The sequence below is a fragment of the Carassius auratus genome, chromosome 17 (assembly GCF_003368295.1).
Source record: "Carassius auratus strain Wakin chromosome 17, ASM336829v1, whole genome shotgun sequence".
NCBI lineage: Eukaryota > Metazoa > Chordata > Actinopteri > Cypriniformes > Cyprinidae > Carassius > Carassius auratus.
Genome location: NC_039259.1, coordinates 3,611,642 through 3,638,237, shown reverse-complemented (window position 1 = coordinate 3,638,237; position 26,596 = coordinate 3,611,642). Strand labels below are relative to the sequence as shown.

The window sequence follows — 26,596 nt, the reverse complement described above, 5'->3', positions numbered from 1 at the left end:
ACGACGTCGATTTACACATTTTCAAGGGCACCAAACACATCCCCGCCCCTTATGAACATGATTGGTTAGTTTGTTCGTTGTCGGCACTGCATTGGAGGAAATCATCACAGCGTCATGGTAACCGCCTCCAGTGTAGGAAGACATCTGCGCTGGTGAGGAAAACGTGTTTCCTGTTTGTGTCGTGTTTTAGCCTTAAAACAGTTTTGTTCTTATCGAAGATAGTCGTTGTTTAAATATGTGGCTGAGTAAGAAGTAAAATAATAAAAAACTTTTTCTAGGCGCATTCAATATGTGTTAAACAAAGAGTAACATTGTCTTGTTTATTAGCATGTCGCAGTCTTCAATGCTTATAGATTAATTCTAACATGTACAGTCTTTATTATATATCTCCACCAAGGGACGTGTGTCTTAACTTAATACAATTACTTTGTTATTCACTGTTTATCTCTAAGTGCTCAGAGTCAGGGCAGATGGGCACTGTTGTTATATATATAAATTTACTTTGCTGAATTATATTCTGTATTTTTAAAATTACATTACAAATATTTTCATAAATTGGATAAGTCCTGCACACGCTATGCGTTTTACGTTTAACGCTTAAAATATCAGTTATTATATACAGTCTAAACGACAGTTTTATTCAAAGTAACTGCAGTTCAGAAGATTGACCACAAGGTGTTATCCTAATATCACGAATCTCCTGTTAATCTCTAGATTCAGATATTTTGGGTGGTAGTTGACACATAACATAGCCATGTGAGTGTGATGTGTTGTTGCAGGACTGCAAACTCTCTGATCAAATGTTTTATGACTAAGGAAATTGTTTTCTTCCGTACAGTATGTATTGAAAATGTGTCTTTGTACTGAGGCATTAAGAAGTGTTATTACACTGAAAATCTGGGATATTTTATAAGTAAACAGCAATATTTTAAGCAGACAAGTACTTGAAAGGCACTTCTGTTTTTCAGCTGTCATTTTAACTGAAGGGAGATGGCAGCTGCACAGAAACTGTCCTGTTTTCGGTTACCCCCTCTGCCTACCATAAAGGAGATTATCAAACTATATAATCTGAGAGCAGAGAAACAGCTTTCTCAGAACTTCCTCCTAGACCTGAGACTCACAGGTCAGTCCAACTGTTGTTCACTCCCTCTCAAAATGTGTTAACAAGACTATATAGATTTCAATGAAGTTGCACACTGTTTATGTGTGTTTGTATAGTGTGTGGTTGCCGAATGTAAACTGCAACTTTAAACAAAATGCTTGTGAATTTCAGATAAGATTGTCCGGCAGGCGGGAAACCTGAAGGATGCGCATGTGTGTGAGGTGGGACCTGGACCTGGGGGCCTCACCAGGTCTATTCTGAAAGCTGGAGCAGCAGACTTACTAGTGGTGGAGAAGGACACACGCTTTATTCCAGGATTACAGGTAAACAAATAAATCCATGTTTTCTATTGAGTGATAAATTGGCCATTTCAAATATTAGACTATTTTGAGATTATTGACATTGACCGATAGCTGCTAGACTGGCAAGCAAAAGTGTTTATTCCACTTACTATAAACCGGCTAATCAATTAATATTGTATTTTTTCTGTTTTCAAATTATTATTTTGTGAATTTTAAAGGAATGTATGTAAAATAAGTGGTAACATTAAATTTGTGCTAAAATTAACTTTCATTACATATTGTGGCATCACACTAACCACTAAATTGTTAAATATTGGTATCGGTAGTGGTTTAAAAAAGAAAAAAAAGAAATATGGTGCATAAAAATACTGAATGCAACTTCACCTATATTAGTCTACCAGGTACTTTATAATGACAGATGCTTTACACTAAAGCAAAGGTTTTTAGTTAGTAGTGGCTGATATCCAATAAACACTATAGGTTTTATTATTATTATTATTTTTTTATTATTATTATTATTATTTTTTTAATAACTATATCTATAATAGCTATTTTTATTTCTAATTTGTAATAATATTTCAAAATATTGTGAGCCTTGGTGAGCATTTACCAAGAGACATCCCTTAGAATCTACTATGTGAGATTATTTGTATGAGCATAAAATTATTTAACAGTTGATAAATAAACTCAAAAAATTTCACAGATGTTTGACAAATGGAATAATGAGTACCTGAACAGAGCAGGGCTCAATATCAAAAGAAACCGTAAGTGTGTAGTGTGACCACCAGCTGCTTTTAGTTCTACAGTGCATCTCATCTTAATGGACTGAGAAAGATTAGACAATTCTTGCTGTGAGATGTTACTTGACTCTTCCACCAAGGCACTTGTAAATTCTCGTATGCTATATTTTTTTTGTCAGAATTAGCTTTAGCTTTATTTGCCAAGTGTGTTATAAACACACAAGGAATTTGTATTTATTTATATTTTTTAGGAGCTCTTGGTGCATTCATACAGCATATGACATGAGAACAGAAAGAACATTTACATAAGATTTAAAAAAAATATAATAATGTGGTATGAATCTGGAACAGAATACTTTTTTATGTATGTGTTTGTGTTTGTCTGTTTCTAATTTTATATCATATAATTAGGCTGAGTAAGCATGTATATTGAAGTATTTGTGTCTTCTTTTGTTTGTTCAGCTCTTGTCTGAGGCTGCTCCTGGAAAAATGAGGATAGTACATGGAGATATTCTCACATACAGACTGGAAAAAGGGTTCCCAGCCCAAACTGCTAAGACATGGGAAGATGGTAAACATTAAAAGTGATCTCAAACACAGTTAAAAAAATAGCTAGTACTTCACTATGGAACGATTTATGTTATTTCACCCTCGGCAAATACGAGCACAACACACTTAGGAAAAATGTCTTTGCTGTTTATCCTCTTTGGATAATGGTGGATATTTTGAGTTAAATAAAGACTTATTTTTCTGAAAAGAAATTTGTGACACAATTATTGGCACCTCTGAATTCAATACATTGTTCAACTTACCTTTGTATAGATAACTTTGAATGGGACCAGTTACACTTGGCAAACTGTAGGCACTTGAGCCAATATGTTTCCCAATGTCTCAGGAGAACATGAAAACACACCTTTTCTTAGATTTTTATTTCTAATTGTTTCTAGGGTTGTCAATAATTTCAAGACACATTTTTTAAGACAGTGAATATTTATTTATTTATTTCAAATGTATTTATTTTATTGGTTATAATTACCAGGGGTGCCATTTTTACGGTGGATGCTGTTTTGTACATATTAAATGTTCAAATAATTTGTTGGACAAGTCTAATTAAAAATATTCTTATTTGAAATAATAAATCATTAGAGAAAATAAGCCTCTTTATGTTTTCCTCCTGAACATGTCCAAATTATGTAAATTAATTAATCTCCAAGCTCTCGTTTCACACCTTTGTTCATGTCTTTGTGTTGGTTGCCAGTTCCTCCTAGAATTCGGTTTTACAAAATGTTCTTATCTGACACAACAGCAAATGGCCTGGCAAAGCATTACACCCAGAACACCCCAAACCTTGCCCCTCTGTTTAACACCTATTGCAGCCACCGTCTTATTCACAAACAAACAAGCTTAAGACAATTTACCTGAATGTACTTTATTCAGCCTTTTCTGGGTGATCAAGGGCCATCTTAACAAAGGTCAGCTGCCTGATGCTGTTTGGCATCATTTGTGTACTCTCTTGTTATATGTGCGTCCGTAAAGAGCATTAAAGGTTCTTTATGAATATGTGTGTTTGTATTTCAGTACCCCCCAACATGCACATCATTGGAAATCTGCCCTTTAGTGTGTCGACTCCTCTCATTATAAAGTGGCTGGAACAGATGTCGAACAGAACTGGGTGCTTTATGTTTGGACGTACAAGGCTTACACTGACCTTCCAAAAAGAGGTGGCTGAAGTAAGTTTGTTTTAAAGAAGTAAGGTCTACAAATGTGGTTGCTTTCCAACAGGAGTTTTGTTGCTTGTAGTCAAACATAGACTAACTAGTAACACCTTATTTTCTCTTTTCTGTTTTAGTTTATGTTCCTCATATTCTGTACTATGAAAACACACTGTACACACTTTCTTAACGATCAATTATAATGTTGCCTAGACAAAGCCAACATAGAGTACTGTTTTACAGATATTTAAATGTGCTATAATTCTTCTAAATCTAAAATCTCATGCATGCTGGAGAAGAGCTTCTTTTGGGAGAAAAAAACTAAAACAAAACATTTACAGAGCAAAGTACTTTGCATATAGTATGAATGCATGTTGAATGAATGGAAGGGAAATATTGATGTACTACATTCATCATGTAAATGTCATGTGAGCTACCAGTGTCAGATATGTCACTTCACTGCCACTTCCATGGCCTGATAGGATAATTCAATTCAAGTATTTTATAGCACTTTTTATGATACAAATCGTTGCAAAGCAACTTTACAGAAAGTTGATACAATATTTAGTAGGGTTTTCTGGATCCAGACTAAAGCTTGTGTAAATCCTAGTTACCACAGGAAAAACAGAGAAACAGATAGAGTGTAATAAACTATTCCAGAGTTTGGGAGCCAAATTCGAAAAAGCTCTACCTCCTTTAGCAGACTTTGTTATCCTAGGTACTACCAAAAGTTCAGAGTTTTGTGACCTTAGGGAGCATGATGGATTTTAACGTGGTAGAAGGCTAGTTGGGTATGCAGGAGTTAAACCATTTAGGGTCTTATAGGTAAGTAATAATATTTTGTAACTGATAAGGAACTTAATAGGTAGCCAGTGCAGAGACTGTAAAATTGGGGTAAAATGATCATATTTTCTTGACCTGGTAAGGACTCTGCATTTTGGACAACCTGTAGCTTGTTTATTGAAGAAGTAGGACAACCACCTAGAAGTGCATTACAATAGTCCAGTCTAGAGGTCATGAATGCATGAACCAGCTTTTCTGAATTAGAAACCGGTAATGTTTCGTAGCTTGGCAATTTTTCTAAGATGGAAGAATGCAGTTTTTGTAACATGGGAAATATGATTTTTCAAAAGACAAGTTGCTGTCTAATATAACACCCAGATGTTAGACATCCATCTAGTTCCAACTGTAATCTTCGAGATTCTGAGTATTGTTTTTTTGGTCCAATAAGTAATATCTCTGTCTTAGCCGAATTAAATAGGAGGAAATTATTGGTTATCCAATCTTTAAAATTATTTACATTTAGCTTAGATAATTTAGAAGTTTCCTCTGGTCTTGTTGAGATATACAGTATTGTTCAAAATAATAGCAGTACAATGTGACTAACCAGAATAATCAAGGTTTTTCGTATATTTTTTTATTGCTACGTGGCAAACAAGTTACCAGTAGGTTCAGTAGATTCTCAGAAAACAAATGAGACCCAGCATTCATGATATGCACGCTCTTAAGGCTGTGCAATTGGGCAATTAGTTGAATTAGTTGAAAGGGGTGTGTTCAAAAAAATAGCAGTGGGGCATTCAATCACTGAGGTCATCAATTTTGTGAAGAAACAGGTGTGAATCAGGTGGCCCCTATTTAAGGATGAAGCCAACACTTGTTGAACATGCATTTGAAAGCTGAGGAAAATGGGTCGTTCAAGACATTGTTCAGAAGAACAGCGTACTTTGATTAAAAAGTTGATTAGAGAGGGGAAAACCTATAAAGAGGTGCAAAAAATTATAGGCTGTTCAGCTAAAATGATCTCCAATGCCTTAAAATAGAGAGCAAAACCAGAGAGACGTGGAAGAAAACGGAAGACAACCATCAAAATGGATAGAAGAATAACCAGAATGGCAAAGGCTCAGCCAATGATCACCTCCAGGATGATCAAAGACAGTCTGGAGTTACCTGTAAGTACTGTGACAGTTAGAAGACGTCTGTGTGAAGCTAATCTATTTTCAAGAATCCCCCGCAAAGTCCCTCTGTTAAAAAAAGGCATGTGCTAAAGAGGTTACAATTTGCCAAAGAACACATCAACTGGCCTAAAGAGAAATGGAGGAACATTTTGTGGACTGATGAGAGTAAAATTGTTCTTTTTGGGTCCAAGGGCCACAGGCAGTTTGTGAGACGACCCCCAAACTCTGAATTCAAGCCACAGTACACAGTGAAGACAGTGAAGCATGGAGGTGCAAGCATCATGATATGGGCATGTTTCTCCTACTATGGTGTTGGGCCTATTTATCGCATACCAGGGATCATGGATCAGTTTGCATATGTTAAAATACTTGAAGAGGTCATGTTGCCCTATGCTGAAGAGGACATGCCCTTGAAATGGTTGTTTCAACAAGACAATGACCCAAAACACACTAGTAAACGGGCAAAGTCTTGGTTCCAAACCAACAAAATTAATGTTATGGAGTGGCCAGCCCAATCTCCAGACCTTAATCCAATTGAGAACTTGTGGGGTGATATCAAAAATGCTGTTTCTGAAGCAAAACCAAGAAATGTGAATGAATTGTGGAATGTTGTTAAAGAATCATGGAGTGGAATAACAGCTGAGAGGTGCCACAAGTTGGTTGACTCCATGCCACACAGATGTCAAGCAGTTTTAAAAAACTGTGGTCATACAACTAAATATTAGTTTAGTGATTCACAGGATTGCTAAATCCCAGAAAAAAAAAAAATGTTTGTACAAAATAGTTTTGAGTTTGTACAGTCAAAGGTAGACACTGCTATTTTTTTGAACACACCCCTTTCAACTAATTGCCCAATTGCACAGCCTTAAGAGCGTGCATATCATGAATGCTGGGTCTTGTTTGTTTTCTGACAATCTACTGAACCTACTGGTAACTTGTTTGCCACGTAGCAATAAAAAATATACTAAAAACCTTGAATATTCTGGTTAGTCACATTGTACTGCTATTATTTTGAACAATACTGTATAGTTGAGTATCATCAGCATGATTGTGGAAACTAATCCTGTATTTTCAAATAATATTACCATGGGGCAACATGTATATTGAAAATAGCAGAGGACCTAGGACAGATCCTTGAGGCACTCCATATTTTACTGGTGATAAATGAGATGACTCCCCATTTAAATAAACAAAGTGGCAGTGATCAGACAGTTGAGCAGACACAACTTTTTCCAAAATTTTAGACATAAAAGGAAGATTTGAAATGAGCCTATAATTTGACAGTTCACTAGGATCTAGTTGTGGCTTCTTAATAAGAAGCGGTTCTTCTGCTACAGGTAACAACTCTTTCAGTAATTTACTGGGTACAGGATCTAATAAATATGTTGTTTGTTTAGGTACAGTGATAAGTTTATTTAGCTCTTCCTGTCCTATAGTTGTAAAGCACTGCATTTTATCTCTGGGTGCGATGGATGAAACTGAAGTATTAGACGCTGTAGAATCTACATTTGTTATTGTATTTCTGATGTTATCTATTTTGTCAGTGAATGAATTCACAAAGTCATTACTATTAAACTGTGAGGGGATATTTAGATTGGATAGTGTCTAGTTATTTACTAATCTAGCCACTAAGATAAAAAAAACCTTGGATTGTTTTGGTTATTTTCAATGAGTTTGTGGATATGCTCAGCCCTGGCAGTTTTTAGAGCCTGTCTATAGCTGGGCATACTGTTTTTCCACGCAGTTCTAAAAACTTCCAAGTTAGTTTTCACTGTTTTCTCCATTTTCGCTGAAGAATATGAGTTACTTTCTTGAGCGAGTGGGTAATACTGTTGTACATTGGCACAGTATGTTTTTCTATGACCTTTTTCAGTTTGATGGGGGCAACAGCTGCTAATGTATTAGAGAATATAGTGTCCATGTTGCTAGTCATTTTATCTAGTTCATATGTATTTGCGGGTACACACAGTAGTCGAGATATATCAGGCACAATACAAGGAAATGGTCAGTAACGTGTTTAACACTAGTAAAGTGTTGACTGGATGTTTACTTGTTGTCTGATCTGACAGCAGAATGTGGCCAGAAGTAGCCTAGTAGTAGGTCATCCAGTTACTTTTGTCTCCTACTCTTTTATGAATAGTGCCAATTTAGACACAATTAAATTTAGGCTTTTCAGGTTTGCAACAAAACATTGTTCATTTCACATGCAAAGAGGACATTTACACAAAACTCCTAAAAGAACAGCAGATTAAAATTGTCATTTTATATTTATGTTGTCGTCATGCAGCTTGAAATTGGCATGAAAGATGCACACTTTCAGGCTCTCTCTCAAGACATATTAAATCCCATGCCAAATATGACATCTCTGATCTACTCAGAGAAGTTTTTCAACAGCATGGAGCTTGATTCTCTAAAATTTGAACGCTCTAAAGCAGAAAAAAACCAATCAATTTTTTTCCATAATGTGACACGGCCTGCAAACCAGAATTAACAACCTCTAAATCTCAAATATGCATTTATCAAAGATTTTATGTTACACACTATGCAAGAAATTATGTTTTATATGCCCAGTAACTGTAATAAGATCTTTAAAAAGAGCTCTTAAATTTACAGGAAAAATAAATGTTATTAGATTTAATGAGTGAATATAGGTGTTTCCTCTGAACATTCTACCTCTGCTCTGTTAACAATCAGATTTCAGACTTTTTTCAGTTGTTATTTTCTGTCTTGCAGTTTTACAACTGTGGACGAACAAGCTAAAATCTGTTTATTTTATAGCATTTTTTAGCAGTTTTGGCACACTGTAGCAAATACAAAATATTTTTTAATAAAATAAAATTAAAAATAAAAGTTTTGGTTTGTAATAATTCTAGGTAGCTGGGTACCATGCAAAGAATAATATGAAGTAAAGAGTTTTCTGTAAAAAAAAAAAGAAGAAAGAAAAAAAAAACTAGAACAACATTAATCAAAAGTATTTGAGTTTTTTTGTTTTTTTTTGTTGTTGTTTTGATTGAAATAGTTGGGAAGAAAAACTTGTCTTTGTCCTCTCTTTAATTTCTAGAGGTTAACAGCCAGCACAGGAAGCCGTCAACGCAGCCGTCTGTCTGTCATGGCTCAGTATCTCTGCACTGTCAAAAACTGTTTCACCATCCCAGGATGTGCCTTTGTTCCAAAACCTAGCGTAAGTCCCTTTCTTCTGCCATTTATGTTTCTGTATCTCTCTTTATTTGACTGCTTATGTAGAAGGATGTGGGTGTTAGCTCATTAGAAGAGCACAGAGTCAATGTTGTCTTAGATATGGAATCAGAGATGGCGACGCTTTGTGTGTAATAATGCCCACAGGGCATTTGGTACGCTGTTCTTTTGTACAGTAAGGAAAAAGAGTCTGTTTGAAAATTTTTGCCTTGCTTCTTTACTCCACTGGATTTTTAAGTTTTGGGGAATGCCAGGGGTTTGTGGATAAGAGGGTCCTATAAAAGAATGTACCTTACGCACAAAGTTCTCTTGTCTGTAAATATTTTATCCAGCCAGAGTGCTTTAGAACGAAGAAGAGAAGAAAGGAAAGTGGGACGAATTGCACATTCTCTTGCATTAAATGGCATGGATGATTATTTCATTGCACACCAAGGCTTTTACACAACTGATGAAAGAAGTATATGATACTTCATGAGGTTTCTCACAAGAAGTTACTGAAAAATTGTACAAGAGTGATGATGTACTGTAGACATACCCCTGAGAAAAAGCTTAACTGCGCTCTTTGAAAAAACATAGGCTAACACTTGTACGATATATGAGGGATGAGTACTCAGAGGACCTTTCTCCATCCAATGCATGCCTTTCAGTTTTACCAAAAAAACTAAATTCAAACTGTGTGATGATGGAAAATCTAATTTAATGAGGGGAATTCACCTTTAGGCCTTTATCTGTATAATATTTAATCATCACTGGTGTTTGTCTTCAGGTGTCTGATGTCAGGAAGATTAATATTGTGGAAAGGCAGAATAATAATCGGGGTTAAATGAGAAATAACTGCTTATCTTGTTTGTATTTTGAGTATGACTTAACATGCAGTTAATGTTCTAGTGACTAATTAAGATTGACCATTACTGTTGCTCACAGCTTCAGCGTGTTTCTCTTCTCACAGTTTGTCCTGTGGATATGAACCACAACAAATTGTGTGGCTTGTTGAGGTCTAAAGAGGTCTTAGAAAACTTTATAAAATTATATTTATTATCAATTTTATTATATTTAATAAATAATAATAAAATAAAATTGGACTTGGATTGATGAAAAGACCTAAATCATATTTTGGGAATCAAATCTTTTGATGGGCCAGTGATCAACCACCATGCAGTACTATCTAGCAGTGCCCTTATAACCACCCAGAAGACTCTTCCGAAATGTTTTTTAAAAATTTAGTTTACACAGCTTGTTGGCTATAGGGACAGATAGATATGTATGTGTTCTTTTATGCTTACATTAAAAGCAATGCATTCTCTTTGATATTAGTTCAAGATTTTATTACTGCAAATTTGCCTTTGCCAGTTTATTTACTGTACAGGGCTTTGGTGGTATGAATGCCATCTGTGTTGAAGAAGCTTACCCTAGAGGACTGCTCGCATCTTTTGAAATCAGCATTAGTTGTGTGTGTGTGTCGTCATTGAATTTGCTGTTGAGTCTGCATACTGCTTTTCAATTCAACCTGGTATCAGAATGATGTAGTTTCTCTGGGATTAACAATAAGAATAGTCTAGGTTTTAGGCAAGCTGATGGATCGCCAACTTGCCCCTATGCACCAATACTGCATTACCCCAGTAAATCTTATATTTGTTGATCTTGTACATCCATTTTTATGCCTTGCAAATTATTCTGATTTGTCAGAATATTCAGTAAGTGGTTAACTTGGATGAGGTTTTCCAGAAATTTTAAATATGTTAGATTACTTATAACCAATTGGCAATTTAGACTAATCGGCAGTAAGAGAAAAGCGATACATCTCAGTACTAATTAAGTCACTCCCCAGGTTCTCTTGATCCAAATGAAAGGTCAATTACCAGTAAAATAATTAGAATTTGAAAAAGAATCAACTCTAAAATCATTTTTATATAATTTGTTTAATTATACCTGGTTCATGACACATTGGCAATTACAGTTTAACAATTAATATCAACCTCAGTTTAATTATGAATATATATATATGTAATATGATGAAATATGTAATATAAATAAGACTCGATATATAAGGTTTAAAGTAACTGTATGAGCCTAATTGGACTGGTTTGGTTTTGTCAATTTGAAACCAATCCTATAACCCAAGGTTTGTTTCTTCCAGCCTCATGGTACATGCCCCGTAGACATTGTTGATGTTTTTTTATGGCAGAATATAGTTTTTGTATCTCCGTCAACCAATGCACAGTCCAAGTAAAAAAAAAACTGAAATAAGTGTGCGTGAATTGGTCCGGAGATCACAGTACATGAACACTGTGAAGAGTTAATAGGATTTATTGAAGGTTTAGAGAGAAGATGCGACTGGGAGTATCTTGCCCCACATGGTGTATAATGCACAGCCTCCTGTTATGCTCTTGTCAAATTAACTGGATTAGAGAACTGAATATTGTGCAGCTGGTAATTAGCAGTAGCTCATTCACTGTATTTAGAGAACAGTCGTGAATTGCTCTGCACTACATTCACACTGTGGCTTGCATTATTAGATTTGCCACGTTTCATTTCCCTGCAGAACCCCTCTGTAAGGTCAGAGAGAATTAGCTGCAGCATTAGAACAGGACTGAGTTGTTCTATTTATAATCACGAGCATTAGCTGATATTGGCATGCCACTAGGGGTGTTTTTTTATTTTTTTATATGTGGCTTTTTTTAAATGTCTGGCAGTCTTGTGTGGACGCTGCAAGGCACCTTGTTCTGTCACATTGAGTGACTATGGTTGTCCTTGAAGGCTTGTGTCCACGGTGATTGGTTATGCTTTGTATGTCCTCAGGCTTGATCGCTCATGGATCGCACTTGACACCCCCCACCAGGTGCATAGCAAGGCTTCAACACCAGCACTTGCTCAAGCAGTGACTGCTATAGGAGATGTTGAACTGTGACATATTTAAACAAAAGTTCTCATTTAAAGCATGTTTGTCTGATTCAGCTGCAATACAATCAGATGAACTTTTGTCAATCGCCCACATTGTGTCTCCTGTAAAATGCTGCTGTTAGACAGAATAATTGCAGTCCTTAGAATGACTGCATGAATACAATGATCATCTCTTCATCATCAGATGCAAAAGTGGTTCAGTAGCGACCCCCCACCTCCCCTTCTCCCCATGTGTTTGACGAGCACGGGGATGGGCCGCCGTCCCTTGAGCTGACGCATGTACGGAGGCAGACATGGAGCCAGCTGCTACTGCAGTGTCCTTCCCACACACAGAGGATAGAAAGTATGAGTAAGAGGGAGACAGCTTGAGGATGAGCTCATGACAGAGATTGATCTGTAGAGAGAGTGAAGCATACCTCAAGCAGATGTTTGTCTGGGTATTAAGAGTAATGGACGCAATGGCACCTCCGTTCCTCTACGATCTCTGAGGAGATGATCCTACACAGCTTCACATGTGGATGGATTACATTTCATCGTCAAAATGTGTAGGAAAAAAGCATAAAGAAGATATTAAAAATGATAGTTTTGGACACATATGGCCTTTGGGGATTTACAGTATATGACAGCTGCAGTTTTGTCTTTAACTATAAAAGGAGTATTTTTAAAATAAAAGACTCATGAAAGACTGGAAAAGACATTAAATTACTTGTTCAGAAGGTGTGGGATCTTTGCAGAGCACATCTTATTTCAGTTCTTATAATGCTTCAGTAACAACAAAAAATGCAATACATGTCAACTTTTACTACAAAGAATTACTATTATTAGTATATTTAAATCATTTTTGAATGTTGCAGCAAATGGTTTTGGATCACACAATGTTATAAAAATAATCATAATATAATACAGTAGAGACTTGCTTTTCTGCAACAGCACTGTTCGGACATTATTTTCTTATTTCTTAAAAAAAGAGGGCTTTTTTGAAACGATATCCTGGACATAAAAAGGTGTCATTTCAACCACCCATACATAGCAAGGCCAGTCGCTTTTGTCTTTTATGTCCATTTTAAGGATCATTAAATTCTTTTTCTCCATTGACTGTAGCACCATGGGACCATCACAGAAAATGAAACCTCACAGAGTGAATAATGGGGTCAAATTTAGTATAGGGATTGCTCCATTTTAATAAATGGGGTCAAATGAGGTATCAGGAATAAGGGAAGGTTATTTCAATGTCTCAGAAAGCCCACAGCCTTACTCTCAGTATATTATGATTTCACATCTAAAAATATCCCATTTTATTATTAAATGATTTGGATTTTGACCAAAGTTGATTAGTAGTTTTCAATAAAGATATCTAAGAGCTCTTGCAAATGTTTGGTTCTAAGTCCACTGTAATGATCTGCTGTTATTCTACCTATTACAACAGTACTACTTTTGCCGAAGCTCCTCACACATATTTATTTAACAATATTATTCTCCCCTTTGTGTGATGTTTGAATTAACTTCATTAAGTCTAAGTCTGCTGAAAGTTTTGTTCCTTAAGACCTACTCAGAAAGAAATTTGGCGTAGGATTTACCTTTAAATTTCACTCTGAATTTGCTAGTAGATTTCACTAATTACAAGCAACACATTCCGTTAAATGTGTAATTTTAAAGTTGACAGACTGAAATAGTATTCTCCAAAGCATACTCCAGTAATCTTTTTATTTACACCTTTGAAAACCAAAAAAAACTAAACTAAAGAAAAGTTGTTTTCATGCAGGCTCTGTCTTGGCATTCTATACTGCCTTTCTCAGCAGTTCACAATGCACCAAACAAGAGCAGTATCATCATTTCATTGTGCTCACGGTACTGAGTGTGTGTACAGACCCAGGAGTGTTTCCAGCAGGGCAAGGTCAACCACAGTGTCTGACAATCTTATTATATCTTCCACATTGCTCATATTACAAAAATAACACGCTGCTTTTAAAATAAAATAATAAAAATGTTTGCAATGAGGGGTGCTAGTACTGACTGACTGACGATCTATGGACTTGGCTCACCATTACTGTTGAAGTTTTGATGACCAATGAAGTATGACACTTCAGTTTTAATCAGTTTAGCTGGTGTTGCTGGTAATGCACTATTTTGCCATCGTTTAATGTAATAATGGTAATGGTAGTTGGGGTGTTCTCATCACCATGTTCAGTATGTAATGAGCCATAATAAGATGGCCTAAAAAATTCACCTAAAGAACCAAGCCTACTTTGATGGCAGAAAATCAGTTTTACACTTAATGGACTATGAATTACCACTATGATCAGTGCATACATTAATTAATAATGGATAGTAAATCATTTAAGCACTGCATATAAAATAGCCTATGCAAAATTCATATGCATTTTAAAGACAAATACTAATATGGTGTATACAAATGTACTTTGTAATTTAAATGCAACATCCTTTGAAACCAGTTGGGTAAAATGTTTAAACACACACCTGATAATGATATTGATTTACAGTACTTCTCTTTCAGTGATCTTCTAGGAAATAAATGAATGCTGATTTTATTTATGCATTTTTAATGTTAACTAAGTATACAGTAAATGGAACTGAGGAACGAATATGTAATGCATATTTTTACAGCCTGTTCTATTCAAATATTTGCCATTTATTAATGAAGTGTCGATCTCAAATAAACAATACAGCACAAATTAATGAAAAAAGACTGTTTTTAAGAACATACTGCTCACAACAATTTTTATTAATAAAAATATAACTACTTGCACAAGCACATTGAGAGAACAGTACAGAAATATTTGAACAGTATCCTCTGCAAAATTAAGAAGGTGCAGAAGCATCCACCAAGATATAAGCTGCATTTACCCAACGAGAAATAATGATATTAGCCACTGAACAAAAACAAGGGCCTGTTTGTTTCGTCTGGATCATAGGAAACGTTATTTTTTCTTTCCATACAGTGCTAATAAACAAGCTGCACCATAACAATATATGAATAGTTTGTCTTTATAATTACAAAACCTCTTCTGGTAATACTATCTACAGATAATCATCTTCATTTCAGTGTATCTTTAACCATGTTAAGCTAACAAAAAATAAATTGCTTTCGAATGTGGTTACACAATAAAAGGTGTAAATGTGTGTCTTCTTATGAAGAAGATTTGCTGTGAACATGCTTGGGTGTTGAACAGTGCTCTCAGAAGATGAATAATAATAAATGCAATCTTTACAGAACTTTGATGAATATGAAATCCCAAAGCACAATTTAAAAATCATCTCAGTCCTTTAAAGCCTGTCCTAGTGAACTTGAATTGCTTGTTATCTAAGAATTACTGTGCTTTGGAATTTAATATTAGTTGATATTTAAGTTGATAAACTTCATATTTATAAATTATGTCCCAGTACAGATGACAATCTTTCAAAACTTTAAATCATCTTGCTTTTGGCAAACAGAACAGTACACCTGTACATACATTTTCAAAGTAGTCATGAGTCATGAGTTTGGCACATTCACAATTGTAACATTTCAGTGCAACGTTACTTTTGGAGGGTAGGAGGAGTGCTTATTGCATTCAGTAATGGTGCATGGGCAGTCGTTATTGTCCAGAAGCTGGCATGGTCTGCTGAGGAGGGCGTAATCTGCCCTAGAGGGGCAGCACAAAACCTGGCTGTGCTCACGCAGCAAGCCCGCCGCCGCCTGCAGGGGGCGTGCTGGGCCCAGCCATCTGCTCGCCTATGGGAATCTGCTTGAGAGGAAGAATGCGCTGTGCTATCCATCACTGCCAAAGCTTTTTGCCAGAGCAGAACAACACTGAAATTGCATTCCTCCCTTCAGCAGCATAGAAACGCATGGCTGCGTCCAAGCACAACACACACTTACTCCACTTTTGGCACAAGTTATATATGCAGGGGAGGGCGCATGCTAATGAAGGGGTGTTTGTCTATACATGCATTGGCAAATTTGCACGTCATGCAACTGTTCTGGCTGTCAGAGGCAACATCCGTAAGCGCTCAGGAAGAACAGGATGGAGAGCACTGAGGGAGGTAGAGTATGAAGTTTCCCCTACTTAAATAAAAAGTTAAATCTCTATGGCCAGTATGTGACATGTTGTCTGTTTAAAAGAGACAAAAATGTACTAAATTAAGTTCATCTAAAATTGCATCACTGGCAAGCAAGTAAAATGGAAATGCATTTAAAGGGATTGTTCACCCAAAAATGAACTCTTTTTTTTTTTTTTTTTATAATTTAAAGGGGTCATATGATGTGATTTCATGTTTTCCTTCGTCTTTGGAGATTTAAAAGCTGTTTGTGCGTACAGAAGATTCGTAAAGTCACAAAGATTAAAGTCTCAAACCGAAAGAGATATTCTTTATAATAGTGAACGCTCAGCCACACCTTCCAAAAAAAGCCTAGTTCAGACAAGCCCCCACATATCTACATCACTGTGTGGGAAGATTTGCATCATACTATCCAAATGTATACGCAAAGAAAGAAGGCAAAACTTATATACCCGCTGTAGTTTTGTTGCCACCGCCGCCGTGTCATGGAGACGCTACTTTGTTGCAAAAGCCAAACTACTTTGTTTGGTCTTCCAAAAGAGGACCGTATCAGTAGTTAAGTTTTATTTACAACACTATTCCAGAAGAGTATAACCCAAATATTCGAGTGTATGCAGCACATTTTATGCATGAAAGTTTCTTGAACCTGGTAAGGGGCGGAAAATTTCTAACACGCTTGAGGAATTCGGCCAATCACAATGCACTAGACAGCTGACCAATCAGAGCACAGCACGCTTTTCAGAACGATGAGCTTTGTAAAAATCTACTCGTATCGGAAAGTGGAGCATAGAGGAGCAACACTAATATGGAAAATAATGTGCTTTTGAACCACATAAACATTGCAACACACACCAAGTACACAAAATAATGTTTTTTTTAGTGACGTCATATGACCCCTTTAAGGTTCCAAACTTGTGTGTACTTTTTGAATTGCAAAAGAAGTTCTTTTAAAGAATTTTGGTATCCAAACAGTTCCTGACTTAATACAGGTTCCAAATCTGTATGAGTTCAAACTCAGGAGGGTGAGTGAGGGTGAGTAAATTATGACAAAATGTTTTTTCTCATAATCGACAGCATGCCACAGATAATGGCCATGAGTAACCGGCAATATTCCTGTAAGATGACGAAAAGAGCCCCTTGTAGGTGACAATCTTTCAGCAGATGTCACAGCTGATGCATTTTTAGACGAATGTGATTGCTTATTAAAATTTAGCAAAAAAGTAAAATCATTTGGCAGAGATCTACTTCCTGTGAGAATGGACCCAAGCCACTTGCAACCTTATCAGGTTCCACATGCTTCCATAAAAACTGCCAGTTACTGAAACTCAATCTTATCTTTGTTGATGTTATGTCTGTTAAACAAATCTGCTGCACTTACATTGTCTGCTGATCATATTCTCAAGCTCGGAGGTGGTCAGCAGGGTACGGACCCTCCCATCTGAGAGAAGGGTTGTTGCAGGGACGTTGTCTCTAGACACCGATCCTCTGCTGTTGGCTGGAGTGATTTATTACAGCCTCCAGCTTGTCACAGACAGGTCCACTATCCTAGTGTGCAGAGAAACATGACCCTAGACAATACAAGTATTTGGGTGTAGAATCCCGTTTCCATGGCAGTGAGAGTAGCAGCATGAGTAAAAAGCACACATGCAGCACAATGAGTGTGTGCGTGATAGAGCGGCAAACAGCATGGCCTGAGCTCAAGGCAGCGTGCTTTTGTCTGGGGCAAAATGTGAAAGTGTTGATCAGCACAACATTACATCTTCCATTTGACGCAAGAAGGGGCAGTCTCCTCTCAGCCATATCTGACCCAGCAACCCCTATTCACTCTCTCCTCCTACTTCTCTCCAAACAGTTTCAGCGGTTTATGTACTACAGCTCTTTAGGCACAGGCTATATGGCTACAATTCAGTCTACATCAGGCATTCCACTGCATTATGCACAGGCTCCAGAAAGCATGCTTAGGCAGAATATCAATCATCCTATCAGCTACCAAAATAATTATATTTCATTAACACAAATTACTCAAATAGAAAGAAAAGCAAAGAATCTCCCAAACAAGGGCTCTCCCATGCTGTTGCCTCTTTGAGACATATTGCCATCTTATTTTATCAGAGGTTACCAAACGATTGTTAGCAGCTAAACGATTGCTTCAGAGTTCAGATCTTTGGGAAGGGGGGGTGGGATTTGAAGTAGCAGAAACATTCCCTTGTTGCTAATCTGTTCCCAGAGGAACACTTTAATACGATTTACTAGGATGCTGGATATGTGCATTTATTTATCGTCTGTCTTGCACACTGCTTTAGCTGTCACTACTGCAGCGTTGCTGCCACTCGTCCTTCAGTATTCACCATCCGTCTGTTCGTAGACGTCGCTTGAGAGAATACTTCCACTGTTTTGTGCTTGCTGATCTTAAAAAGGGGAGAGACGAAAACGACAAGGGAAATTCTTTAAAGTTGTGGTACCTCTCTCCCTTTCATGTTGTAATCACGAGAGCCAAGAGGTCGAGTGGCAGTGCATCGCACTTGTCTTTCTCCAGAACTACCGGTCCCCTATACGTAGTCCTGCAGGCTGTAGCCAGTCTTGTTGTCCAGCGGGGAGAGAGAGCAGTACTGGTGCTGGAGCTGGTCCTGCTGCTGCTGTTGTTGCAGCAGTTGCTGCTGCTGCTGCAGGAGGAGTTTGTCCGGAGGGAGAAGTACCAAATCCTGGTGGCCGTGTCGCTTCCCCGGGCAGGACAGACAGAAAATGGATCCACCCACGAAAAGGAAACCAGATGAGATGAACGCTACGTAGACGGCACCGCCTGGCTCGAACTTGTTGCTTTCTGGCACGTTGGCATCCAGGAAACTGACAATAACCTCATTTGTGTACCAGGAGGCAGGAACAAGGCAGAGAAAGCCAGAGGCCAGAAAGCAGGTGCCGGCGGCCATGGCAGCGTGACGTTTAGCACGCCGTCCCCCACCCCAGCGAGTGCACTTTAAACCCACAGAGGCCAAACACAATCCCAGCGCTGCCAGCACACAGGAGAGCACCATGGTGGTGCGTGCCGTCTGGAGGTATGCGGGCAGCGCCAGCACAGAGTATTTTAGGGTACAGCTAAACATGCCAGTGCTGTACCAGGTGCAGTCCATCCACAGCCCCTGCATCTGCGAGATGGCAGTGATGATGTTGGAGCCAACATCCGCGCTCACCTTCCAGTTAGGCAGTAACGTGGCCACCGTGGCACCTAGGATGCCTAGCAATGCCAGCACGAAGGCGAAGATCTGCGTGCCCGTGGACGCCATCCTGCCACGTTCCTTAACTCGGCCAACATTCACACCAGCTTGCCTAGTCCCCTCTCCTTTCGGCTGCAACTGCGACAGCAGAGACTCCTCAGCACCGCCGCCTGCCTGAGGAAATAAGTGAGAGAATTAAATGTGTGTCCTCCTCCTCCCCAGCGCACCGGGAACAAAGAGAAGTGTGCACACAGGATGATGAGGTTCGTGCCTCATACCCACATCTCCGCTGGAGAACTGAGGTCTTAGTGACAGAACATGCACGCATTGTTGCCATGTCTTATAACTGCAGTCTGATTCTGTTTTCCGTATGGTCAGGTAAAGGAAATAAAGTATTGTTTCAGACACACAAGCACACAACTTGTCAGCACGTTTTCTTTTTCCTTTGTTTCTACCAAGGCAATAATCGAAATCTTTTATGTTATGAGTCATAGTGGAGGCTGAACGGATCATTTCTAATACGGAGCGGAATGCAGAAATCCTGTCCTTACCTCGGCTGGTGCAGAGACGCGTCAGGTTTCCGAGCACACACACACACACAGAGAGGCGTACACACACTGCTAAATACAAAAACAGAGTATAAACGGCATTAGTCGTGACGCTGGCGATCCGTTCATGTCATCCGTGTCTTCAGCAGTAGCGGTATATTAGAGGACATCAGAGATGGAGCGACGATGCTGTTTTCAAAGCCGCACGAATGATGGTCTACGTCACGCAGCAGCGATCTCTCAACTTCACGCGCATGAAAGTCTCTGTTGTTTTCTCCATATGCTCTCACAGCAGATTTAAGAGCCGTCTATGTTTTAATGTCCAAAGCTTTTTGATTCGATTTAACGTCGATTTTGGTTGCTTTCATGAATCCCGATTTTTCTCTCAGAGAAGTAAATGTTTAACACATTACATTTGAATATCTAATTCTTATATATGAGTGCTATTTATAAGCTGATATAAGCTGCATAGTGTGAATGTTTTGGATTTGAAATATATAAATTTAACGGGGGGAAAAAAGCATCTTTGTTTTCCAGTTAAAAATAAAAAAAATTAACGAGATATCCCTAAAATGTTTTGAAACATCATGAAATGCAAATACATTTATTAGAGAAGCATTAAGTCATTTTTGCAGAGGCAGATATTTAGACAATAGTTGTATGCATTCATACACACACACACACACATGCATGTATGTTTGTATATATGTATGTCTGTGTAATATTTATAAGTATGTTTTTTGTTGTTGTTGTTGTTTCTCAGAGCACATGCACATGGGTAGTGGTCTCATTGGATGGTGGATTAAGGGCTGGCCCTTTCACCTGCTTTTAAAGGAGTTTCACTAAAGTGGCAATGCCATGGCCATCACCCTAATCATAATATGACTAGCCACTGAGCAGGAACATTGACTCTGCAGGAGGATGAACTCACAGCTGCTGCCCCTATAAACCCCTACACCCCCCACCCCTGCCGTCCTCCATCCGTCCTCTCCTCGCTGCAGGGTGGGAGTGGCTATATGGCATTGCTTTAGAAATGACAAAGAGGGCAAAGAAGGACAAACCTGAATGTGTCTGTCTGTAAAAACTAAAAATGATCAATATTGAAGCTGTAAGTCAAAATCAGTACCTTTACACAGGTCAAGCTGAAGGTGTAGTCGTATACTCTTGTATTTAGTGGTGATGATCTTCATTTTAATGCATTTAGGCACTAGCAGGGTTTAAAATGCTGGTTTGTGTGTCTTCACTTTGTTGCTGTTGGGATTGTGCTGGAAAATAAATGATGAAAATGTGTAAACCGTGTGTAAGTGGTACCGCTAACATGTACCGAGGGAACGTGTGTGTTAGGAACTGACGTGTGAAGGCACGGAAAGCAATTATATGCATGGTGCCTTGATTTTATCACCTCTAGCTATTGCGCAAAGGCCTGAGATGAACATCGAAATTGTCATTTCTTGAGGTATGGGGTGGGGGTGGGTTTTTCTCTCTATTTGCCCGTGTGCTTTTTATTGTTTAGGATGAGATCCATTTGTTATTCACAGTTGCTGATGGAAACATTTCATTATACCCTGCTGTAGCTGTTTGCCTGTAATGCAGATGTCAAAATGGTCTTAACGCCACTGCTACAGAAATGGCAGTTTAAATTCATGATAATAAATGGAAATTACTCTCTGCTGTGCAAGAGGGAAGTGCATGGGTTTCCTCACTACCTTGATTTATTGCCTCTGGGCTTTTTCTTCTGACTTTACTGTTCAATAAAATAGGAATGCTTTTCACTGATCTTGCATTCGCAAAGTGCTCAAACATAGGGCCACTGTTCATTCAGCCCTCCTAACTTGCTTACCCTTTATGCCTTGTGTCTTCAGCCAGACACCTTCGAAGCCTCTAGTCTCATATAGGCTGGAGAGAGTTTCCATGAATATCAATTCGTATCTGATTCTCAAAGCACATCAGTAGTTTCTTTGGTTCCCATCAATGCCTTGGGCTGTTCATGAAGCGTAGGACGAGCCATTCCTACAGTAAAAACAAGCCTCCCTGGCAAAAGCCCTGTCAGCCTGCGCTGGTTACATTCTCTCTTTCCGCTTCCTTATCTGAGCTGAAGTAAGAGTGGTTGTCTTTTGAAAGTGCTGTCATGATTAATGTATCCCTACTCATTGCAGGACTATTTTCTCCTTTCCCCTCACTGTATGCATTTTCAGCTGCATACTCCATTGTTTCACTGGCAGTTATGTAAAGGAAATAATGGTTGCTCAGATAGCCCTGAGGGACTGCCACCTCAGTTTGATCATTCTCCATTAGAAATGACTAATGAAATTTCACACCCTTTGTATTAGGGGGCACTTGCACTTAGGTGCAAACAAGGCAAGCTATACAATCAGTACGGGGTAAATATATAGCGTAGTGATGCTGTTGAGTTTTACTTGTAATGTGTGCAACTGTTACAAGTAACTGTTAAAGCTGTTATTAATGTCCGTTTTTGCTGAAATGACCCATATCTGTGTGTTTAGGCCATTTGTGTTCTGCATTATTACCAGGATTAAAATAACTTGAGGAAAGGGGGAGGGGCTATATTACAGGAAAGATAGTTTGTGTATATTCATACAGAACTCTGTGCAGTTGCTTGTAAACCCTGAGCTGTAAATATTTAATATTGCTTAAGTGTAGGGACTTGAATCTACCTGGTCAAAATTTCCGACGCCTTCGCTGAGGGAAGGGATGAAGTGTCTCATTTTAAAACCAGCATCCCAAGCTGGGTAAATGACAGGCGGCCAAATTGATTCCTTGAATGTTGGATCTCCTTCTGCATAGCTGAGGCAGATGAGTCAATGCTTTCTGAAAGCTCTCGTCACATTCTTTCCTTCTCTGTCATCTCCAGTGTATTGCTGTTTTGTAGCCCTAAACATCATCGAAGCCTTGTATCCTGCTCGTAATTTATTTAAAATGAGCCCAAGTTGAAGAATGTAGCCGAACTCTAGGAAGCCAAGAGTCCTGCATGACTGCAACATGTTAAATCACAGTAAGGCATGCAGCTGACAAATCAATGTGTCTGACAAATCAATGATTCATTTTCTCTTTATCACCTAACTAATTACATTTTCATCCGTATCTCCGTTATCTTCATCCCGTCTCCATTCAGGGGGCATTCCAGCACATTTCCATAATTTAAGGAAAATTACTTCTACTATATTATTTTATTATTCCCCCTAGCTGTTACGCGTTGTGCTTTACTTAATCGATTACAAATCAGAATCTATACTATGGATTAATACAGATAAACAATTTGTTCTGCTACAGGTTCTGGATTTACTAAAATTATGTCTCCTGCTACAATTACACGAGAGAAACAGGTTTTAGCCTGGGCACAGCAGACGTTTGTGTCGATTTTGCATAATGAAAAGAAGCACCGTCCTTTACTGCTGATCGGCGAACCAGGCGAGATAGACGCTGAAGCATCCCCTACATCATCACTAGACTGTGGATATAAGAACATTTAGGAAGCAACAGTGTAACATGAGACTTACTATTCACATTTGAAGAGGCTTGTTTTGATGGTCCTTCAAACAGGTGTTACTGTAGCAACCGGAACTGGCTTGTCATCGTGCAGCATCACCCACCGCCTCCTCTCCCAACCCTCGGCTTTCCTTCACTCTATATCTCTGCGCTAGTTTCCATTCCGTTTCTCCCCCTCACTCGAGTGGGAGTAGCTTGTGAAAATGGTCTCCAGGTCTGACTATAACACTGTTGTGTGTGTGTGTGTGTTTTCATCTCGTCACCCCGCGGTTCTACGTAGGTGGATGTGGGGGTGGTGCACTTCACTCCGCTGGCTCAGCCCCAGATCCAGCAGCCCTTCAAGCTGGTCGAGAGGATTGTCAAGAACACCTTCCAGTTCCGGAGGAAGCACTGCCGCAGAGGGCTTGAGTAAGCATTTCCCTGGCATTCTGTAAACAAACTCCTCTCTCTTTAGCTCTTTTCTCATGGATTTTAGTCAGGGTGGATACAGAGATACAAAACACAGTACGCACAATTGCTTGTACTGTTTGTGTACCTTTTGGTGTTGAGTATTCATCCTGCAAAACATTAAATACATACATTGAAATTATTCCAGTCCCGCTCCTAAAGGCTACTGTCCTTCAGAGATCAGCTCCAACCCTAATTTAACCCTGATGAAATGAAAAGGGAATCAATGGGGTTCAGGATTACAAGAAACGTCCACTCGGGTGTGTTGGGGCAGGTTGGAGCTCAATGCCGCAGGAAGCTGGCCCTTCAGGAGCTCGACAGTTCGTGTCAGTGAAGTGATGAATGTGAGGGAGAACATCTGTAATTTCAGCAGCTACATAAACTGTGTGTGTCGCTGCTTTTCTAATTTGACAAGCGCGAAGCAAACATCCGCACAGACCATATAAAGTCACTTCCATGCCACTTCTCAAGTTTTGTACGTTAACTCATTGTGTCAGCGTGTGATGACTGTTTTTTTTTCTTCTTTGCTTGCAGGATGCTTTTCCCGGAGTCTCAGCGTCAAGAACTGACGGAAGAGTTGCTGCGCAGTGCTGATGTGGATCCCACACTGCGGCCCACAGAGATCTCTATTTCTGAATTCAGGGCTTTAGCAGACGCCTACAGTAAGCTTTGCGAGGAGAACCAAGGCCTCATCGACTATGACTTCAGAGAAGAACTGAAACTCAGGCATCAGGCAAAGAGACAGCTGGGAAACAACCGTAAAGGACATAACCTTCACACCACAGTAGAGGAAAATGTTAACGACAGCCACTAACACAGCAGACTCTTAAAGGTGACCGTTTCATCAGCTGGCATGAATTAGCTTCTTTTTTTTTTTGTCTTTTAAATGGATGCAGTATGTAGAAGACTAGCCAACAGTGAGGTAAATGAAGCATCAGCTGAAAGTATTCTGCTAAAAATAGACGAAGAAATGCTTTTAGAAAATGGAAGGACATCAAATTTATGGGAGATATAGTTTAAGAACACTGTGAATTATCACATAAAGCTGTTTTGTAGGAAGAATAGGACAATTTTCTTTAATCAATTCCAGTTCCTAGTCATCATCTCTGTATTGAACTGAGGTATAGAGGGTTGCCCAGATAACCTGTCACATGATAAAGCAGCTATGGGAACGCTTTAATCACTTTACAGCTAGAGGCTGACAACCATCTGTCAGAGGGAAAAAAACATTTACCATTGTTACCTAAAAATAATTTGACTTTGATGAATAAATACATTTTTTCCGAGACTTTTTTAATGTATGCTAATAAGATTAGAGTTATTTTGTGTCCCTAAGATCTCACTATTCTCTTCATATTGTTCAAATCAAATGCTAAAAGTGTGATTCAGTTGTCTGTCGCTTTAATCGTGCATTTTATTCCTATGTTTTTGACAAACAATAAAAAAAAAATTGCTGCTTTTTTTTGCAGAACACGGGGAATCATTAGGACAAAAAAAAAAAAAATCCAGCAATTTAATCAGACACCTTTTTATTACAGTTTTTGGCTGTGAATTGTCAACAGTATTAAACTCTTAAAATTAAGTTACAGTAATCCATGAAAAAAAAAAAAAACTATTTACACATTTAAACATTCTAAAAAAAGGACAACTCCAGTCTTTATTTCAGAGTTACATTTCCAGCGTAGCACATTTAAAGTCCTGATTGATTGTTTACAACTGCCCATGTTTTTGTAACAAAAGTATGAGTACTTTGTCCATTGAGATCTCCTGCCAAAGTCTTAACCCAGCATTCTGGATTCCTGTAAAAAAGAAATATGAAAAGAAACTTGCTAATAAATAAAATACTTTTTACAAAGCAAACCCATGGCAAAATAGAAGCAATGTTTAGATTTAAAGCAAGAAGCATGTGTAGTGTCCAAAACACAAGGCAAAATGAAAAAACCTGACAGAATACGGCTCTTGTAGCTGGATAGCTCCTTCTCTGTGTGTGTGTGTGTGTGTGTGGGAGAGACAGGTCTTAGTTTTGCATCAGGATGCCATCTAAAAAGAGTGAAGGCAGGTAATTTGGTTCTCTGGTGCAAAACAGTTGCAATGGGGCCAGTGCAGTGAATCTGTGCTGTGGATCATGGAGAATTATGAAACACAACACCAATCATTCTGAATGAAGGTCTGTCAAACTGTGGCTCCACAAATGGTGCAAATGAATCGTATGTCTGGAATTGGCTAATAACTTTAGGAAGGCTGTGTGGGATAGTGTTGCTCAACACCAGGTCAAGGCTCTGAAGCCATACTAAGATTTGTTCTGTGGTGACGGACACTATGAAGTGGTCACATTTTTTGCCTGTGTGGTGTTGTCATAGAAGAAATCCTCATTGACAACAGAGGTCAGGCTCTGCACGCTGAAATCCTTCTCCAGTAGAGAGTTAAGGTCCATGCTATTTGCCATTGTCTCAGTCTGGCTGTCCAAAGAGTGGCTATGTCGACGCATGTTCAGTAGGGCCGGCCGGCTGCGTCTGAGGCTACTCGTGCCTCTGCCAGACTTGCGTTTCACCGCACTGAAGTGAGCTCGTCTTTCTGGAGTGTCCACTTCTCCGCTCTCTGGAAGCACATGGGGAGCAGGCGCCTGGGAGGCCTCGTCGGTCAGCCGTAGCCTGCAGAACTGGGCCTCGATTGCACTGGGACAGTCTTGCCACTGCTGGTCATTGGGCTCACTGTCCTCGTCACTGATGATGTTGGACTCTCTGAGGCCGCTCTGCTGCGGGCGAGATGGCTGATCCAGGTGAGCGCTGGCACTGCTGGTGGTCCCACTGCTTACACTGGCTGAATCTGAATCTGGAGACCGCCTCAGACGATCATTGTTGGGGGCGGAGCTGGAATTTGAAGGCAGCTTGGAGAGCAAAAAGGGTCGAGAAGAAC

The 26,596-nt window shown here is 38.8% G+C and overlaps 3 protein-coding genes across 9 annotated transcripts in view; 1 reads left to right on the top strand and 2 right to left on the bottom strand.

Annotated features, from left to right (window-relative positions):
* Window positions 1-53: 53 nt before the first annotated feature.
* tfb1m (transcription factor B1, mitochondrial) lies at window positions 54-25,359 on the top strand. 3 transcript variants are annotated; one of them, XM_026285327.1, is made up of 8 exons: window positions 54-152; window positions 969-1,123; window positions 1,274-1,425; window positions 2,607-2,715; window positions 3,723-3,874; window positions 8,873-8,992; window positions 23,514-23,641; window positions 24,215-25,359. In XM_026285327.1, the coding sequence occupies exons 2-8, from the start codon at window positions 991-993 to the stop codon at window positions 24,492-24,494; spliced, it is 1,074 nt and encodes a 357-aa protein (XP_026141112.1). In that variant the 5' UTR covers window positions 54-152; window positions 969-990; the 3' UTR covers window positions 24,495-25,359. The 3 variants fall into 3 exon arrangements, with proteins under 3 accessions (XP_026141112.1, XP_026141113.1, XP_026141114.1); XM_026285328.1 differs by lacking the exon at window positions 54-152 and adding an exon at window positions 184-245; XM_026285329.1 differs by lacking the exon at window positions 54-152 and adding an exon at window positions 291-756.
* On the bottom strand, window positions 14,618-23,498 carry LOC113116992 (claudin-20). 2 transcript variants are annotated; one of them, XM_026285331.1, is made up of 2 exons: window positions 23,245-23,498; window positions 14,618-19,352 (listed from the first exon to the last, which is right to left on the bottom strand). In XM_026285331.1, the coding sequence occupies exon 2, from the start codon at window positions 19,245-19,247 to the stop codon at window positions 18,516-18,518; it is 732 nt and encodes a 243-aa protein (XP_026141116.1). In that variant the 5' UTR covers window positions 19,248-19,352; window positions 23,245-23,498; the 3' UTR covers window positions 14,618-18,515. The 2 variants fall into 2 exon arrangements, with proteins under 2 accessions (XP_026141116.1, XP_026141115.1); XM_026285330.1 differs by lacking the exon at window positions 23,245-23,498 and adding an exon at window positions 19,730-20,043 and having other exon boundaries at window positions 15,038-19,352.
* Window positions 25,193-26,596, bottom strand: part of tiam2a (TIAM Rac1 associated GEF 2a) — an 86,439-nt gene continuing 85,035 nt past the window's right edge. For 3 of the 4 annotated variants that reach the window (XM_026285321.1, XM_026285323.1, XM_026285320.1), the window contains one exon: window positions 25,998-26,596. In XM_026285321.1, coding sequence (XP_026141106.1) covers window positions 25,998-26,596 — 599 coding nt within the window. The other variant, XM_026285322.1, reaches the window with a different exon arrangement.

What these genes read in the sequence shown, in the direction of transcription:
- tfb1m (XM_026285327.1), top strand. Translation starts at nt 991, where the DNA reads ATGGCAGCTGCACAGAAACTGTCCTGTTTTCGGTTACCCCCTCTGCCT. An exon ending in GCTTTATTCCAGGATTACAG is followed by an intron (nt 1,426 to 2,606) that starts GTAAACAAATAA and finishes TTGTTTGTTCAG; the next exon opens with CTCTTGTCTGAGGCTGCTCC. An exon ending in TCCAAAAAGAGGTGGCTGAA is followed by an intron (nt 3,875 to 8,872) that starts GTAAGTTTGTTT and finishes TTTAATTTCTAG; the next exon opens with AGGTTAACAGCCAGCACAGG.
- LOC113116992 (XM_026285331.1), bottom strand. Translation starts at nt 19,247, where the DNA reads ATGGCGTCCACGGGCACGCAGATCTTCGCCTTCGTGCTGGCATTGCTA.